At 41.0% G+C, this 16,249-nt stretch overlaps 1 protein-coding gene across 1 annotated transcript; it reads left to right on the forward strand.

Annotated features, from left to right (window-relative positions):
* Positions 1-5,912: 5,912 nt before the first annotated feature.
* DSEL (dermatan sulfate epimerase like) lies at positions 5,913-9,685 on the forward strand (the record flags this gene model as incomplete). Its single annotated transcript, XM_083361141.1, has 1 exon — positions 5,913-9,685. The coding sequence occupies exon 1, from the start codon at positions 6,029-6,031 to the stop codon at positions 9,683-9,685; it is 3,657 nt and encodes a 1,218-aa protein (XP_083217267.1). The 5' UTR covers positions 5,913-6,028.
* Positions 9,686-16,249: the final 6,564 nt, after the last annotated feature.

Here is a 16,249-nt window from a genome sequence, read left to right on the forward strand (position 1 = left end):
AAATATAAAAAGGTTCTTTCAAGATCAGACGGATATCTGAGTTGTCAGTGAATCATTCAATGTCTGATCATCTATCCTCAGAAAATTCAAAAGAAAGACATAACAATATGATTGACCAATTATAAATTTAATCTGTACTTCCCAGGAAGTATTATGGAGCATAATACCGAGCAACTGGCAATTATTCCTTTCATTCTGGAAGTACTTGAAAGTGACTTTCTTCAACCCAAAGACCTACATTCTCAATCCCACACTGATGGCACTGGTATGCCAATGGATTTCAAGACATCCCATTGGGAGAAACATATATTAAACGAGCATATAAGTACAGGAGTGATTTGTAATAGCGATGCTATTGATAGCTTTCCTTTGATAGCTCTCATTATTTCCAAACGTCGTCACAATTTTACTGATTTTGGGTCTACAAATGAGCAACCCTGAAGATAATTCAGAATCAGGGTACAATACTTGTATTATGAGGGATGGGCAAAGAAAAATGCCATTCCATTCAATTGGCTTCTTGACTAGTTGACTTTCATCTTAAGTATATTCACAATTATAGCCTTGATCCAGGTAAGGCTAATATTTGGTCCACATTGTCAATTGGGGTCTGCCACTTTGGTTCTCATCCTGCATCCTACAAAGGAAGCTCTGCTCTTGGAGTTTACATCACCCCAGTCACCCTTTACAAGAAAACCTTGTATACACTCCTGACTTACTTACTTACTTACTTACTTACTTTATTTCTTTATTTCTTTATTTATTAATAAAGGAGTTCTTGGGATGTTTGAAAAGCGCTGAAAAAAATTAAGAGAGTAAAACATGATAAAAAGCAAAAGTAAAACACATGTGTAGATATATAGATACATAGCTCAAACACCACCACATATGTCACAATAACTTTCTATAAGAACATTAACGCTGCCAGAGCCTAATTGCTAACATATTCTGTTAGGTTTGCTAATTTTCCCATTCATAAAATGACATATTGCTCCATTATGAATATAATGGATTTATGGAAATCAGCAACAAGATATAGTAATGCTGTCCTCCAGTTCAGATGTCTTTGAAACGGAACTAGCCTAATACATCGATCACAGCTTGATAAGTTCGTATTAGGCAAGAAACAGACTTTTCAGTTTAGAATCTGTTGTGGATTTCTCAGACCTATTTCTTTGATATCTGTCTAGGTAAAGCATTTGAATGGAATCAGTTATTACAACAGCAGACCCATTGTGGTGTTTTCACTGTAACAGAGGTTTCATTCATTATTAACAGATTTGATTATTTGCGCGGAGGGGGCTTTCTATGAAACAAAACTATGGATCTACTGCTTATGTGAGGGACGCGGTGGCTCAGTGGGTTAGGATGCTGAGTTTGTAGATCAGAAGGTTGGCAGTTTGGCAGGTTGAATCCCAAGTGCCACGTAACAGAGTGAGCACCTGTTACTCATCCCAGCTTCTGCCAACCTAGCAGTTTGAAAGCATGTAAAAATGCAAGTAGAAAAATAGGGACCACTACGGTGGGAAGGTAACAGCGTTCCGTGCGCCTTTGGCGTCTAGTCATGCCAGCCACATGACCACAGAGACGTCCTCAGACAAGCGCTGGCTCTTCAGCTTTGAAACAGAGATGAGCACCGGCCTCTAGAGTTGGAAACGACTATGTGCAGGGGAACCTTTACCTTTTTAATGCTTATGTATGGAGTTTCACTATTTGATATTGGATCAGTCTGAAACTATATATGAAATGTAAAAGGAATTCAAATGTAGAGCCACTTTGGAGTGGACAAGGAGTAAGCAAGGTGTAACGTGGATGGAGAAAAAAATGGATGTTTTGTTAGTCAAGTGCCAGATGATGACAATAACAATATGCTGGACTTGGATGAGATTTTCAATCCCCTTTAGGGAAAAATAGACATGAGACAACTTTAATCTCTTGTGACCAGTTGGAAACCCAGAAAAAAAAAACCCACATATTTCAGTGGCTATTTCAATTCTTATTTTTAATTGTATTTTTATATTGTCCAACAACAAGAATGTACTATTGCATCATTCTTAGTATTCCATATTCAATGACAGCAATTTATTTTTTAAAGTTTCTGCAAAATCTATTCATGAGTACATAACAATTAAGTTACATCCATTAATTTATCTAAGAAAGTGTTCTTTCTCTAGTCAATTTTGCAATAGCCTTAACTATCCAGACAATTTAGTCTAGTCCAGACATGTCAAACACAAGGCCCGGGGGCCAGATCTGGCCCACGAAGTGGTTTCATGCGGCCCGTGAAGCCATCCTGGAAAGAGTGAGGGAACGGCCCCCACTGCCTTGGCCCTGGCCCAGAGACCCTCCTTCTGCCAGAGACCCTCAGATCTGTCCCACTCCTGCCCAGGCCCCCATAGGCACCCTTGATGCGAACAATGTAGAGCTGGCCATGCCCACCCAGTAGGCCATGCCCACCCAGGCCACACCTACCCGGCCCCTTGAGGGCAACCGCAATGCTGATGCGGCCCTCAATGAAATGTGAGTTTGACACTCCTGGTCTAGTCAATTTCAAAGAACCACTTATATAACACTGTTAGAAAATCTGGGACTTGTTTTTTTTTTCTTTCAGTTAAGGTTTCTTGTTGCACTATCCCACAAACATCACAACTGTGCAATACACTGAATTTAACGAAAAGCATGATTGTCCAGAAACCCTGTCACAAAAATATTACAGTCAACATAGATGTTGGGAATAAATAAGGATCAGGAACCTGGGATGGCCCATTTGTCTTTGTCAAGGGCTTCTGTTAGGTTACGGAATTCAGAAGGTGGAAAAGTAGAACTTAACTTTGTATCAAACATGCAGTGATGGTAACTCAAGCAAGCAGTATAAGAATTGCTTAGGGGTATTAAATGGCTGTTAAGGAGAGGAGGCTATGACACACTGAAATGCTGAAGGATCCTGCCATAAGGTTTCTGATGATACATGATTACGATGGCTTTTTTTCTATGCAGACAGGTGATCTGTGATTTCAACTGGGTCCCATATAAAAACGATGATGATGATGATGATTTTTTTTTTTTACACCTTTGATTCAGATCCAGGATCGTAGGACATGGCGGTGCCAAAAAGCCTCGGACCTGTTTACTTTTGCAACGGCTCCTTTTGAACCGATAGTCGTTCTTTCTTTTAAACCGGTGGTTTCCAATGGATCCTATGCTAAAAAAAAAAAAGAAGAAGAAGAAGAAGCGCTGACTTTTCCTTTCTTCCTAGAACCTTACCCACTTATTCAGCCTGGGCACGTTTTAAGAGCGTGCCTCTCTGTAGTCTCGCACATAATTTCTCCATTCCATCAAGTCTTCCTCGCATCACACCCAGTTGTCTCCGCCGCTGCTCTTTCCGCCTGGGTCCCTTCCTGAGCCAAGCCCCCCCCCCCCGTCGTCCCACTTGTTCTCGCCCTCTCGCAAAGATCAGGTGTAATTAAGCGGGGTAGGGTGGGGGCGGCTTTCGCACATGCTCGGTTCCGGGCGGGCGTTGCAAAAAAAAAAAAAAATTAAAAAAGGCACTGAGAATGAGCAGCCGCCGCCGCCGCCGCTGCTGCTGCTGCTGCTGGCAAGGGCAGAGCCCGCCGCCAGACCCGCCTTGACTCCGCCCGGCTCCAGGCAGCGGTTGCACACTCCAATCTCCCCGGCGCTGGCCGCTGGAGCTTTCAACCCGCCAACCGCAGCGGTTGAGCCGCTGGCTGAAACGGAGGCAGACGGAGTGAGAGACGGGCAGCGGGAAGACCATGGCTAAGGCTCGGCCGGAGGAAAGTCCGTCGCTTCCAGGCAGAAGCCGCGGCGGCCACAGAGGCTCTGCCTGGCTCTCCTCTGCGGAAAAAGTCACGTTCTTTGCCGGAGTCGATTTGGCATCAAACTCGGAATGATTAAATCCCGCGTGAGATTATTATTTTTTTTTTAAATATAAATCCCTACCCCATTCGCGGAATCGGTGGGGGCGGGGGAGAGAAGATAAAAAGTAATTTCTTTCTCGGCATCTTCATTTTTACGCTTCAAGGGTACTGCGCGGCTTTTCTCCGCTTTTTTTTTTTTTTAAGGCCGCTCGGCTACTTCGGACCGTCTTGGCCCGCATCCGACTCCTTTCCTTGATCTTGAGAAAGCGACGCGCATCAAATCACGTGTCTACGCAATCCGGGCTTCGGGACAGTTTGCTAAGGAGCCGGGGAAAAAAAAAAAAAAAAGGAAGCTCGTTTTGCTACCTGATCCAGCCGGGGAGCGCGAAGTCGGAAGAGAGCGCCGGCCGGCCAATTCGCGGAAAGGAAAACTAAATAAGTTTGTAAAACAAGGCGATGTGGTCCCCGGATATTTCTCCTTTTTTCGATTCCCTCCGTTCTTCTGCCCTCCGCCTTGGGAGGAAGACTCCTTAAGGTAAGGCGGTGGCTTCGCAACTTTTTAAGAATGATTGGGGGGGGGGAGAGAGAGAGAGATATTTTAATTAGCGTTATTATTTCATAATAATTGCTGCTATTATTAAGAAGAATTTCCTGGCTGACCTATTGGCGATGACTTTTAAGTATTTCCATCTGTTGGCAAAGAAAAGTTGCTCTAAGTGTTCCAGTCCGGTCTGGTTAATTAGCTCCTGGCGCCCTCTGGTGACTAGCCACTCGGCCACAGGTGAAGGAAGGGGGGAAAAGGCATTAAGGAGATATATATGGATATGATTTGTAGGATAAAAATTAAGCATATCTGGGTGGGGAAACTGAAATACTTTGGGGCGATATTTCAAAAGCCCAAAGTCATCAGCAACCCTTCAAGGTTGGTTTGATTCTCAAACTGGTGTTATTGCATCAGCCGGCAAGGAAAGAAGGAAATAGATGTAACTGACAAGGGGCATTGTTGATGGGGCTTCTGGATGGTGTTTGACTCTTAGCCAATAAAAAAGTGGAATTGATTCGTTCCTGAGTAAAGGTTTGCAACCTATTCAGAATGCTCAGGCACCTTGAAGGAAATGGGTGAAGAAGGAAGCATTAGAAATGAAAACTCAAGAGAGCTCACATTATTTATTTCTGATACCAATTTGATTAAAATAAGAATGCCACCACGTCTTCATTTTTTTTAAAAAAAAATGCATATGTTGATATTAGTTTGTAATGACGCATTTTGGTTTTTCTTTTTAAAGCAGAGAAGTTCATCATACCAAACAAAAAAAAGACTACAGAAACAGCTGTCAGTGGAAGCAAAAGTGTATCACATTTTATGTACCCTTTTTAAAATGTGTTTTGTGAGGAGGACATCAAGGTAGTAGAAAAAAAATTCAGAACAGGAGCCAGTTGCACAGATGGACGAGAACATGGCAGTCATGAAACCAAGCATTAAAACCACCATCCTCTTCCAGGAAGTTCAAATCAAGCAAAGCTTTCATTGCTTAAGTTTTGGAGCTGCTAAAATTCTGGCTGACAGGAATATTTTGCTAAACCTTTTTACCCACAAAAAGTAACATATGGATATTTTCATCCCACGTGAGGGAATGAAAACGAAGGCACACAATTCATTCACTGTATGGGTTCCTTCTATACAAAGCTACATTTCTTTCCTAATGTTTTGATGTATGTCATGTTCTTGCTTTCTTTTTCAACGGCATGAATGACTAAATATATTCTGAAGAAAAATAACTCCGTTATTAACGAAGTAATGAGTTGGATATGACTCTCCCCCTGCACTTTATGGCTTGCTAAACATACAATATCCTTTTGAGATCGAATGTATCAAGTATACATAGACATCAGTGAGAGATGACATTCCCTTTGCTTTTCTGTATACAATGTCAGTGTACTTGCAATCCAACATTTTCCAGAGCTGTGCCTAATGACGTCATCCGAGAACTTTGTGTACCACTAAAAGTTTCCCTATGTACAGTAAAGCACTTTCAAGAAGATTTTCTCACTGGTAGGTTGATTTGTGCTTGAAATTTGAACATTTCCCCCCCCCTCACCCTGCCACCAAAAGGAGGTGTATACCCGTAAGTGAGGAATCTGCCTAATGGATCATGGCTCTAATGTTTACAGGACATTCCATATTTCTAGCATTAGTGATGTTGGCAGTCTCCACTTTTGAAGAATCTGTTAGCAATTACTCCGACTGGGTGACTTTTACAGATGACGTGGATCAGTACGAGAAGCAGAGGATGGAAGCTTTGGGAGCAAATCAGAGGATAAAAAAAACAGCCCTGTATCCAAACTTATATTTCAGTGCTGAAGAGATCCCAGCTCTGAGGCAGAAGTCTCACACCAGCCATCTCCATCTCTTTAGAGCAATCCGGAGTGCGGTGTCTGCCATGCTGTCCAATCCCTCGTACTATCTACCTCCTCCCAAGCATGCTGATTTTGCTGCCAAGTGGAATGAGATATATGGAAACAATCTGCCTCCCCTTGCATTTTATTGTCTCCTCAGTCCTGAAGATAAAGCCGCCTTTGATTTTGTTGTTGAATACATGGACAGAATGGCAGGATATAAAGACTGGCTGGTGGAAAATGCCCCGGGTGATGAAGTCCCTCTTGGGCATTCCTTAACTGGCTTTGCCACCGCTTTTGATTTCTTATATGCCTCATTGGATGATGTCAGAAGGCAAAAATATTCTGCCAAGATATGGGCTGTGACCATGGGAATGTACGAGTATTCCAAAGTCCGTTCTTGGGGCAAGCAACTTCTTCACAACCATCAAGCCACAAATATGTTGGCATTGCTCATCGGAGCCCTGGTCACTGAAGGAGGCATTGAGTCCCAAGCAAATGCCTGGAAGCATACTGTAGTAGATGTGATGGAAAAAACCATGTTTCTGCTAAATCATGTTGTTGATGGTTCCTTGGACGAAGGTGTGGCTTATGGTAGCTACACGGCCAAATCCATCACCCAGTATATTTTTCTGGCCCAGCGCCACTTTGGGATTAACAATCTTGAAAACCACTGGCTCAAGATGCACTTTTGGTTTTATTATGCCACCCTTTTGCCAGGCTTCCAGAGAACTGTAGGCATAGCTGATTCCAATTACAATTGGTTTTATGGTCCAGAAAGCCAGTTGGTTTTCTTAGATAGGTTTGTCTTGAAGAATGGAGTAGGCAATTGGCTTGCACAGCAAATTAGAAAGCACCGGCCCAAAGATGGCCCAATGGTACCGTCCACAGCCCAACGGTGGAGCACCCTTCATACAGAGTACATATGGTATGACCCCAGGTTAACCCCCCAACCTCCACCTGACTATGGCAAGGCTAAAATGCATGTGTTTCCAAATTGGGGGGTGGTTACATATGGAGCGGGGTTACCAAACACTCAGACAAATACCTTTGTTTCTTTTAAGTCTGGAAAGCTTGGTGGCCGTGCTGTCTATGATATAGTCCACTTTCAGCCGTATTCCTGGATTGACGGCTGGCGTAGCTTCAACCCGGGCCACGAACATCCTGATCAAAACTCTTTTACGTTTGCTCCAAATGGGCAGGTGTTTGTTTCGGAGGCCCTTTATGGACCTAAGCTTAGCCACTTGAACAATGTTTTAGTATTTGCTCCATCCCCCACAAGCCAATGCAATCAGCCTTGGGAAGGTCAGCTCGGGGAATGTATGCAGTGGCTTAAATGGACAGGGGATGAAGTTGGGGATGCATCTGGGGAGATTATCACCTCCTCTCAGCATGAGGAAATGATGTTTGTGAGTGGTGAGGCAGCTTCTGCATATTCATCAGCCATGAAGCTGAAAAGTGTGTACCGCTCATTGCTTCTACTAAATCCTCAGACTTTACTTGTGGTGGATCATGTGGAAAAGGAGGCAGACTCTCCTATTGATGCCATCAGTGCCTTCTTTCATAACCTTGATATTGACTTTAAGTATGTCCCATACAAATTTATGAACAAATATAATGGAGCCATGATGGATGTCTGGGATGCTCACTATAAAATGTTTTGGTTTGACCATCATGGAAGCAGCCCTGCTGCTAGGATACAAGAGGCCGAACAAGCTGCTGAGTTCAAAAAGAGATGGACACAGTTTGTAAATGTCACTTTCTCCACAAAGAATAATATTGCAAGAATTGCCTATGTGTTCTATGGGCCCTATGTCAATGTTTCTAGCTGTAGGTTTATTGACGATGCCCAGTCGGGGTATCGGATTTCTCTAAACATCAACAACACAGAAATAATCTATTCTGTTGTAACAGACTATCTCAATCTGTGGACAAGGTTCCGTTATTTAGGATTTGGTGGCTATGCCACAGTAACCACTCAAGGAAAGGTTACACAGTTTGGTTTGGGCACTAAAATGATAGGGAAGCAGGGACTTACTCATAAATCCGTTTTCCCCTTTGGCTTTAAAGTGAATGTGATAGCAGGATTTATTTTGGGGATTAGCTTGGCCATATTGGCTTTTCAGTGGCGATTTTACATTTCCTTTGGTAAGCTTTTGCGCTGGGTCTTAATCCTGGTGATTACCTTGTGGTTTATTGAACTTGTAGATGTGTGGAGCTCCTGCACTCAGATGATCTGCACAAAGTGGACTAGCAGCATGACAGATACGGAACCAAGTGAAAGGGAGGATCAAGGACATCCTAATTTGCCTGATGTTATCATCACTTCTCTCCCTAGTTCAGGGGCAGAAATTCTGAAGCAGCTCTTTTACAACACTAGTGACTTTGTCTATATCAAGATCCCAACGGGTTACCTTGATATCCCTGAAACCGAGTGTGAGGTTGACTCTTTTGTTGATGCCTGTGAATGGAAAGCTTCGGATGTTCAGAGTGGCCATTTTCGGATCCTCCAGGGCTGGCTGCATTCCTTAGTAAAAGACACAAAGCTTCACTTACAGAATATCCATTTGCATGAAACCAGCAGAAGTAAGTTGGTGCAGCGTTCTTCCACTAGCAGAGATGGAAAGAGATGGCCCAGGAAGAGAGAATCTATTGTAGAGCAAAGAAACCGCCTGCGAGGAAATTCAGACAAAGAAGCTGAATACATTCGGGAACTGAGGCAACACTTTGCCTCTTATCCAACTGCCCGTCCCGTCCTTAGTCTGAGTAGTGGAAGCTGGACGCTAAAGCTACCTTTTCTTCAGGAAGTCATTGGTCCTTCCCTGAGAGCGCTTTATGTGGTTCGAGACCCGCGTGCCTGGATCTACTCAATGTTGTACAAAAATCAGCCTACCCTTTACTCTCTGAGGAAGGTACCACAGCACCTGACTAAGCTGTTTAAAGGAGATGGTCGTGAAAAAAAATGTGGCTCCAATTCAGGCTATGCCTTTGAATATGAGGCTCTGAGAGAGAAGCTCACAGCTTCAGATTCAAATGCTGTCTCTGTGATGTCCCATTTGTGGCTGGCCAATACCGCCGCTGCCCTGAGAGTAAATAAGGGTTTGCTGCCAACCAATTACCAGCTGATCAAATTCGAAGATATTGTCAACTCTCCCCAGAAGACGGCTGAAGCTATCTATGACTTCCTTGGCATGCCTCTGGCTCCAGCCAGCTTAAACCAAATACTATTTGCTACATCCACCAGTCTTTTTTATCTTCCTTATGAAGGAGAAATCTCTCCAGTGGGCATCCACGCTTGGCAGCACAATATGCCTCCAGAGGAAATTAAGCAGATTGAGGATATCTGTTCAACTTTAATGGACCATTTAGGGTATCCAAAGTTTACTGATTTAAAAGCTGCAGGCCAGCAATAGTTTGCACTAAGGATCTTTGGGCTCTTCAATTTGTAGATAAGAAGCTGGTTTATTCTTGTAAAAATGTATGTATAGTCTGTGACACTTGCAGGAAGAGATTATTTTAAACGAAACAAATACTTGCTCTGGTATGTTTTCACCCAACCTTCCCTCCCCCTTTAAATGAAATTTCCTTTCCCTTTTGCTGCCTTTGAAAATAAAGCTGTGTAAATCTTTACTTTCTGTTCCAGATGGGTACTAGATAGCTCAGGGGAGCGGTAATAGGATACAAGAGCTTTCATTTCATTTCTAGGGTATCAATATGAATCCTAGCTAAGCAGGAGAGTTGCCAAATGTTGCTACCATCTGGTAGTTATTTGGTGGGGAGGAGGCAGAACTCAGCCTTAGCTTTCTCTGATCAACTCCTTTTATCACCAAACAGACTTCACATTTGGCAAACACTGTCTCCCTTGGGCTAGATTTACTGGCCTGCTATGCTTGTCCTTAACCACGCCGGTGATGCTGAGAAGCTGTAAACTCAACCTAACCAGGCAGCTAAGGCTGTGTTCTATGGTTACCAGACACGTAAGTGGAACAATTGGATGCTGCAGATATATTCATGCATCCATACAAATATCTTGGCAAAATGTCTGCGGTCCTGTTGGCAGCCTTAGCAAAGATGCAAAAAACAAAAAAAAACCCACATGCTGACATCAAAATAAAATGATGTTTCCTAATGCATGCCTGTCTCAGTGGAATGGAATTCAGAAGGTTATCAGGGTATATTTCAGGATGATATTTCCTATGGTAATCATTCTGTGATTAAAAATGATGATGTGGCATAAAGATAAATCCTATTACGGTTTGAAGTATTTGAGTTTACTTCTTGGTTACAAAGACTGCTAAAGTCTTTAAAGCTGAGGTTTGTTATTGGCTAACCAAAATGCATATGGTCAGACATTCCTCTTCTAGCAATTCAACATTTTAGGAAAACAATCTGAAAAACAAGATTTTTGAACACGAAGCCAAGTTCTATATTAGCACTAACTGATTCTACATACAGTATAGGACCAAAAAATATATATTCAATGCACGCACACATCAAAATTGTCCCATTTTTTCCTCTCAGATTTCTCTTTTAACTGTCTGTGACACTTAGTTGCTGCAATCTGTTCCTTATCTGTCACAGAATTTCAGTGAGGTTTCTAAGGAGAGGAATTCCTATGATTGAAGTTGACTGAATTTGAATTCAGTTCTGCTTCCAGAGTTCAATAGGATAGCAGCAAAGAATTTTCTTGTGGCAGCTACATTTCTCTGTCTTTTATTTATTTGTTTGTTTTTAAGTGAATAATACGGCTAATAGGATAGTGAGGTCTCTTACAGAATAGGTGTTTTCAGAGTGTAAAAACAAAAAAAAAACAAACCCTTGCCAGACTTTTTTTCAACCAAAATGATGTTGCAGTTATAAATAGGCCAAGAGCTAGATTTTTCTAATTATCAAAAGATGCAAAAAATTACATTGAAAGAAAATGAGATTTCTTAGATACATTCCTCTTTTCAAGGGTAGTAGAATTTCAGGTTGATAGAATAACAGAACTTAAAACTTTTATCACATAAGGCTCTGCCATAGATCTTTAAGCCATTTTTTTTGCACACATTTTGTAGGAGTAAACACAGGGCTTAACAGTAAGAATGGTCCTGTTAATTCCATCCCCAATTATTACAAGCAGATATGCTATTTTCCACTGGCCAGTATGTGTTAACTGAAGAATGTTTATGACATACGATAAAAAGCCGTGGTGGTGCAGTGGTTAGAATGCAGTATTGCAGGCTAACTCGCTGCTCACTGCCAAGAATTCAATCCTGACCTGCTCAAGGTTGACTCAGACTTCCAGTCTTCCGAGATGGGTAAAATGAGGAGCCGGATTGTTGGGGGCAATATGCTGACTCTATAATCTGCTTAGAGAGTGCTGTAAAAGCACGGTGAAGTGGTATATAAGTCCAAGTGCTATTGCTATATTCCGCTGGTTGTTGTTTTTTTTTAAAATTAAATTTGTCATAGGCACCCAACTCCAATGGACTATGGATGGCATATCAAACCAAAAATGTTAAAAGCAATGAGAAACAAAAGAACACAGATAGTCTGGACTAAAACAATCACAACAAGAACAAGAAACCACAACACACACACACACACACACACACACACACACACACACACTGCTGCACAATACATTAATATCAGACCCAGGACCAAAGCCATGTTTGAAGAAGCCCAGGAGAGTGGCAATGTTTAAAATTTTGGCTCCTGAGATCAGGGACTGTTGTGGGATAAGGAGTGCACCTACCTTATATCGGTATATAGCAGGCAGCAGAGACAAGCAGTCCCTGTTTGTCCTTGTTTGAAGGCACTGAATTCAAGGCCTGTGCAAAGATATTTTACTGTAATTCTAGTGAAAGTCTATACTGTAGATCTGGATCAAGATATGAGCATACAGTATAATTCTAATTCTTCATGCCACATTTATTCAAAAGTGTGGTTGCCTGTACTGCATTTTTTTTTAAAAAAACAGGAATCTGAGAAGAAGGGCTTTTAAAAAGAAATCAGCAAAGCATCTAATATCAATTAAGTATTTTCATGGTTATGGATAAAATGGTTAATTAGATATTTTGCTTAGGATTGTAGCAGTAATACTGTGACTTTAAAAAGAAAGTTAAGGTGTCTTCTTTGCTTTTCCTCATTGTTTGGCATTTTAACGTTTCCCCCTTCTGACTCAAATCCTAGTTCATTGCGGATGATGGATAATCTCACCAGTTCTTCAAACTTTGCGCGTACCACTGAGCTTGGTCTCTGATTTTTTTTTAAATGCACTGAAAGATTTATTTAACCTAAAAGGCTTGATTTCTGTTTTTTTTCAACAAGTCATCTATTCTTTCCCCCCCCCTGTTTTGTAAAACAGCGTTGTGGGAGTTTTCCTACTCTTTTCCTCCATTTACTCTAGGGAAAAATACAATTTGTAAATGTCAGGAGATATGCAAATCACACGCTCAAAGACATCCAATTCTCTTTCCATGCCATCCCTCCAGTTCTTTTTTCCTATTCTTACACTGTAATTTTATGACTCTTCATTTCATTTTGTACAATAATGAAGCTGGCTTTCGGTTTTACCATATACAGGTAGTCCTCGACTTACAACGGTTCATTTAGTGACTGGTCAAAGTTACAGTGGCACTGAAAAAAGTGATATATGACCATTTTTCACACTTACGATGTTGCGGCAACCTCACCGTCACGTGAGCAACATTCAGATGCTTGGGAACTGACTCACACTTATGACCTTTGTCCTGGGGTCATGTGATCACTTTCTGTGACCTTCTGGCAAGCAAAGTCAATGGGAAAACCAGATTCACTTAGCAACTGTGTGACTATTTGAACAACTGCAGTGATTCGCTTAATAACTGTGGCAAGAAAAGTCGTAAAATGGAGCAAATTTCACAACAAATGTCTCTCTTAGCAAGACAAATTTTGGGCTCAGTTGTGGCTGCAAGCCAAGGACTACCTGTAATGAAAGTAGCATAGCTGGCTAAGATCTACTGGGTGATGCTAAATGCTGTGGCATTTTATTTCATCTCTCCTTGTTCAGTTTCATCTTCCAACACGCTACAACATTCTATGATCTTTCATTCTAAACTGGATGAAAGTAGGTCTTTCCCAGTTTTTCATCATTATGTTAAAACTGTGCCTCTAGCCTGGTGAAACTATTGATGTAGTTTCAGCGCCCATATCCTGTCTGTTACTTGTCTTGTATGAGAGGGGAAGGGGCTGGAAGCTTTTTTGTCTCCCTAAGGGTTTTCCTTCAACAGTGAAGAATGACAGATACTACAAAGAAATGGGTTAGTGCATTAATGTGCACACATGTCTCAGAGAAATGTTGCCTCCTCCTGCCAAAATCATCATCTCCAGTTTTCTTACCCTCCTATTACCAAATATAAGTAAAATAGATCTGCTTGTTGTCCTCAAGGCAAATCTCAGCTTTCCAGGTTGCTCTGTTGACATCCAGCACCTTATTTAAGTTTGACAGAGATGCTCTTAGAACATTCCAAGGCATTCCTTTTAAGTTCTGATGATTAAAAATTCTGAATCTGATTGAAAAATAAAAATAAAATGTGGGCTATTTTCTTGCACTTTTAAGTTTGCTGATAATAAGAGATTGTAAGTTCAGAGAATTGAAAGCTTGCTACTAAGCAGAACATGTTTATAAAATCTGTTCCAGAGTTCATGATTTGCAAAATAACTTGGTGCTTTCCCCCCCCCCCAACATAATCCTGCTATTTCCCCAGAGTGAGTGAGCAGTTTGAAATTTGGACAGTACTCCTACCGTATAGTATTTGGAAGGCAGGTTTTTTTTTCAGTTTCAAAGCTTTTTGAAGTGCAGCTTCGCAGCATCAATTTTAAGTAGAAACCTGGTGTCTTCTAGAAATTTTGGGCTGATTTGTATGCCTTCCAGCCACTCCAGACAACAACAAAAGCTTATGAGAGGTACAGAGGAAAAAGTCTGGAGGAGGCCAAGTTTCTTATCCTGCACAATTTGTACATGATCCAATAGTTTTCTGACTATGTATACAGGAGATCAGGGCAACCACAGACCCAGCATATGCTGCCTTTGTAGTCATTTGACAAAGATTTTTCATATAGTTGTATTGTGCAGCTGCTGCTCAAAAATGTCCTAAGTAATGGAAACCATCTGCTAAGAGGTTCTTTTTACAAAATCCGAAAATATGTAAAAGCAGACTTGCTCTCTTGCCAAAAACTCAGACTCTTCATTTTATTTAAGAAAGATAGATTTGGCTGTCCTTTAGTTAGATCTGGACTGAATTGCTAAACTAAAAGCAGCTCACTAATGCCAGCTGCTGTATGGGGGCTCAAAATGCTTTCTTTGTGGACAGGATGTCAACACTGCTAACATCGGATGTTCTTGCTTTGACAACAGATAGAAATGTAGCCATCTTTTCTCTATTGCTTTTAGAGTTCGTTGATGCTGGGAGGGGGAATGTGGATGAGAGTCCAGCTAGTCATAACAATAATAACTCAGCCGTGGGAACCCAAGGTTATTAGGTCCAAAGTTGATAGAAATTTGGCGGGCAGAAGAGATGCGAAGAAAGCCGGTGCTTCAAGTTAATTGGGGAATGTGATTTATGACTGTTAATTGGAGGAGGGAATTACACTTTGCTACTTGTGCCAGGGGAGGGGAATTCAGTTTTTGCCTTCAACTATGTAGTGCCAATACTTTGTTTTTTGAATGAAAGATTCTTTAAGGAAAACAATGTCTCTAAGTTCTTTTGAAGGGATTCATCTGTCAGAACCGCAACACAGGAAGGCAAGCATCTTGCATAAGTCTGCATAGGGATTGAATATGGACTGCTAAAACAAATTATGTTCCCATTGACATTGACAAGAGCTTGTGTTGTAGCATTGTGTGCTGCAACCTCTGTCCCAGTGGACGCAGCGGCTCAGTATGCTTTAATTTTAATCTGTTATATTTTTAATGATTATACTATATATGTTAACTGGCTCCAGTTCTGATTCCAATGTATTTTTTTTTATATGAATGCTGTTAAACAGTAAGGTTTCTTGGACTGGATTGGGGAAAAAGAAGTTGCACTGAACTTCAGAGATATAATGTAGGGGGTTGGGGAGCATATAGTTTTAATAAACCATTCTTTTTATTATTCAAATCCATTCTAGAAAGCCACAAATATGACTTTAATGTGCAAGCTACATTGCACAAGTACTTTTCACAAATAATGAAAACAAAAACCATAGACCTAAGCAGAAAAAAGGGGGATGTAAATATAGTTGTGGGGGTAACTTGCCACTGGGGAAAAAAGCATCAAAATATTACTACCAAAAGCTAGCCAAAATGATACAAGAAAGTGAGCACAAGCTTTTAGGTCATTTGAAGTAAGTGCTCCTTAAACAACAAGGGGTTGTTTTGGCGAGTTTGAACTTCTTTTTGCTCCTTTGAAGAAGGAAGTTCATTAGCTGTTCATCAGGCACAAAGAAGATAACACTTTAATGCCGGAATGCATATCCTTATCACAAAATTCTCCTATATGAAATAAATTAATTGTTGCAAATCTAATGTAGGAACTCTATGGATAGACAATCCTAACTCTCATTTAATGCAGCCCTGAGGCTAATTTCATGCCCTCTTTTTTGTTCTAATTTCATATGCCCCTTTCAGGAAATCCATTCAATATTTTGATCAAAGCTGTTTGTCCCTTCCTTTCTACCTGCTGCTTGGGGAAGAATGTCCAATTATTAGAGAGAATGGAGGTTTGACTTACTAAATTAGAGGACTTATTCTTAGGTATGAGTGTCAGAGTGTGCAGATAAATTTTAATAGGTTGCCAATAAAATATTTTATTTTATAGATTGATATGTTTATTATTCTGCCAGATTCTCTTTTTTTACAGTTTGTTGTTAAGAATTCTATTTAGTTTTACTTTACTATGCTTTATTATAATGCAATATGTTACCTTCTTCTGGGAATTTTATAAAGGACATGAAAACAGCAGCTATTT

The sequence above is a fragment of the Vipera ursinii genome (genome assembly GCF_947247035.1).
Source record: "Vipera ursinii genome assembly, chromosome: 3".
Taxonomy (NCBI): domain Eukaryota; kingdom Metazoa; phylum Chordata; class Lepidosauria; order Squamata; family Viperidae; genus Vipera; species Vipera ursinii.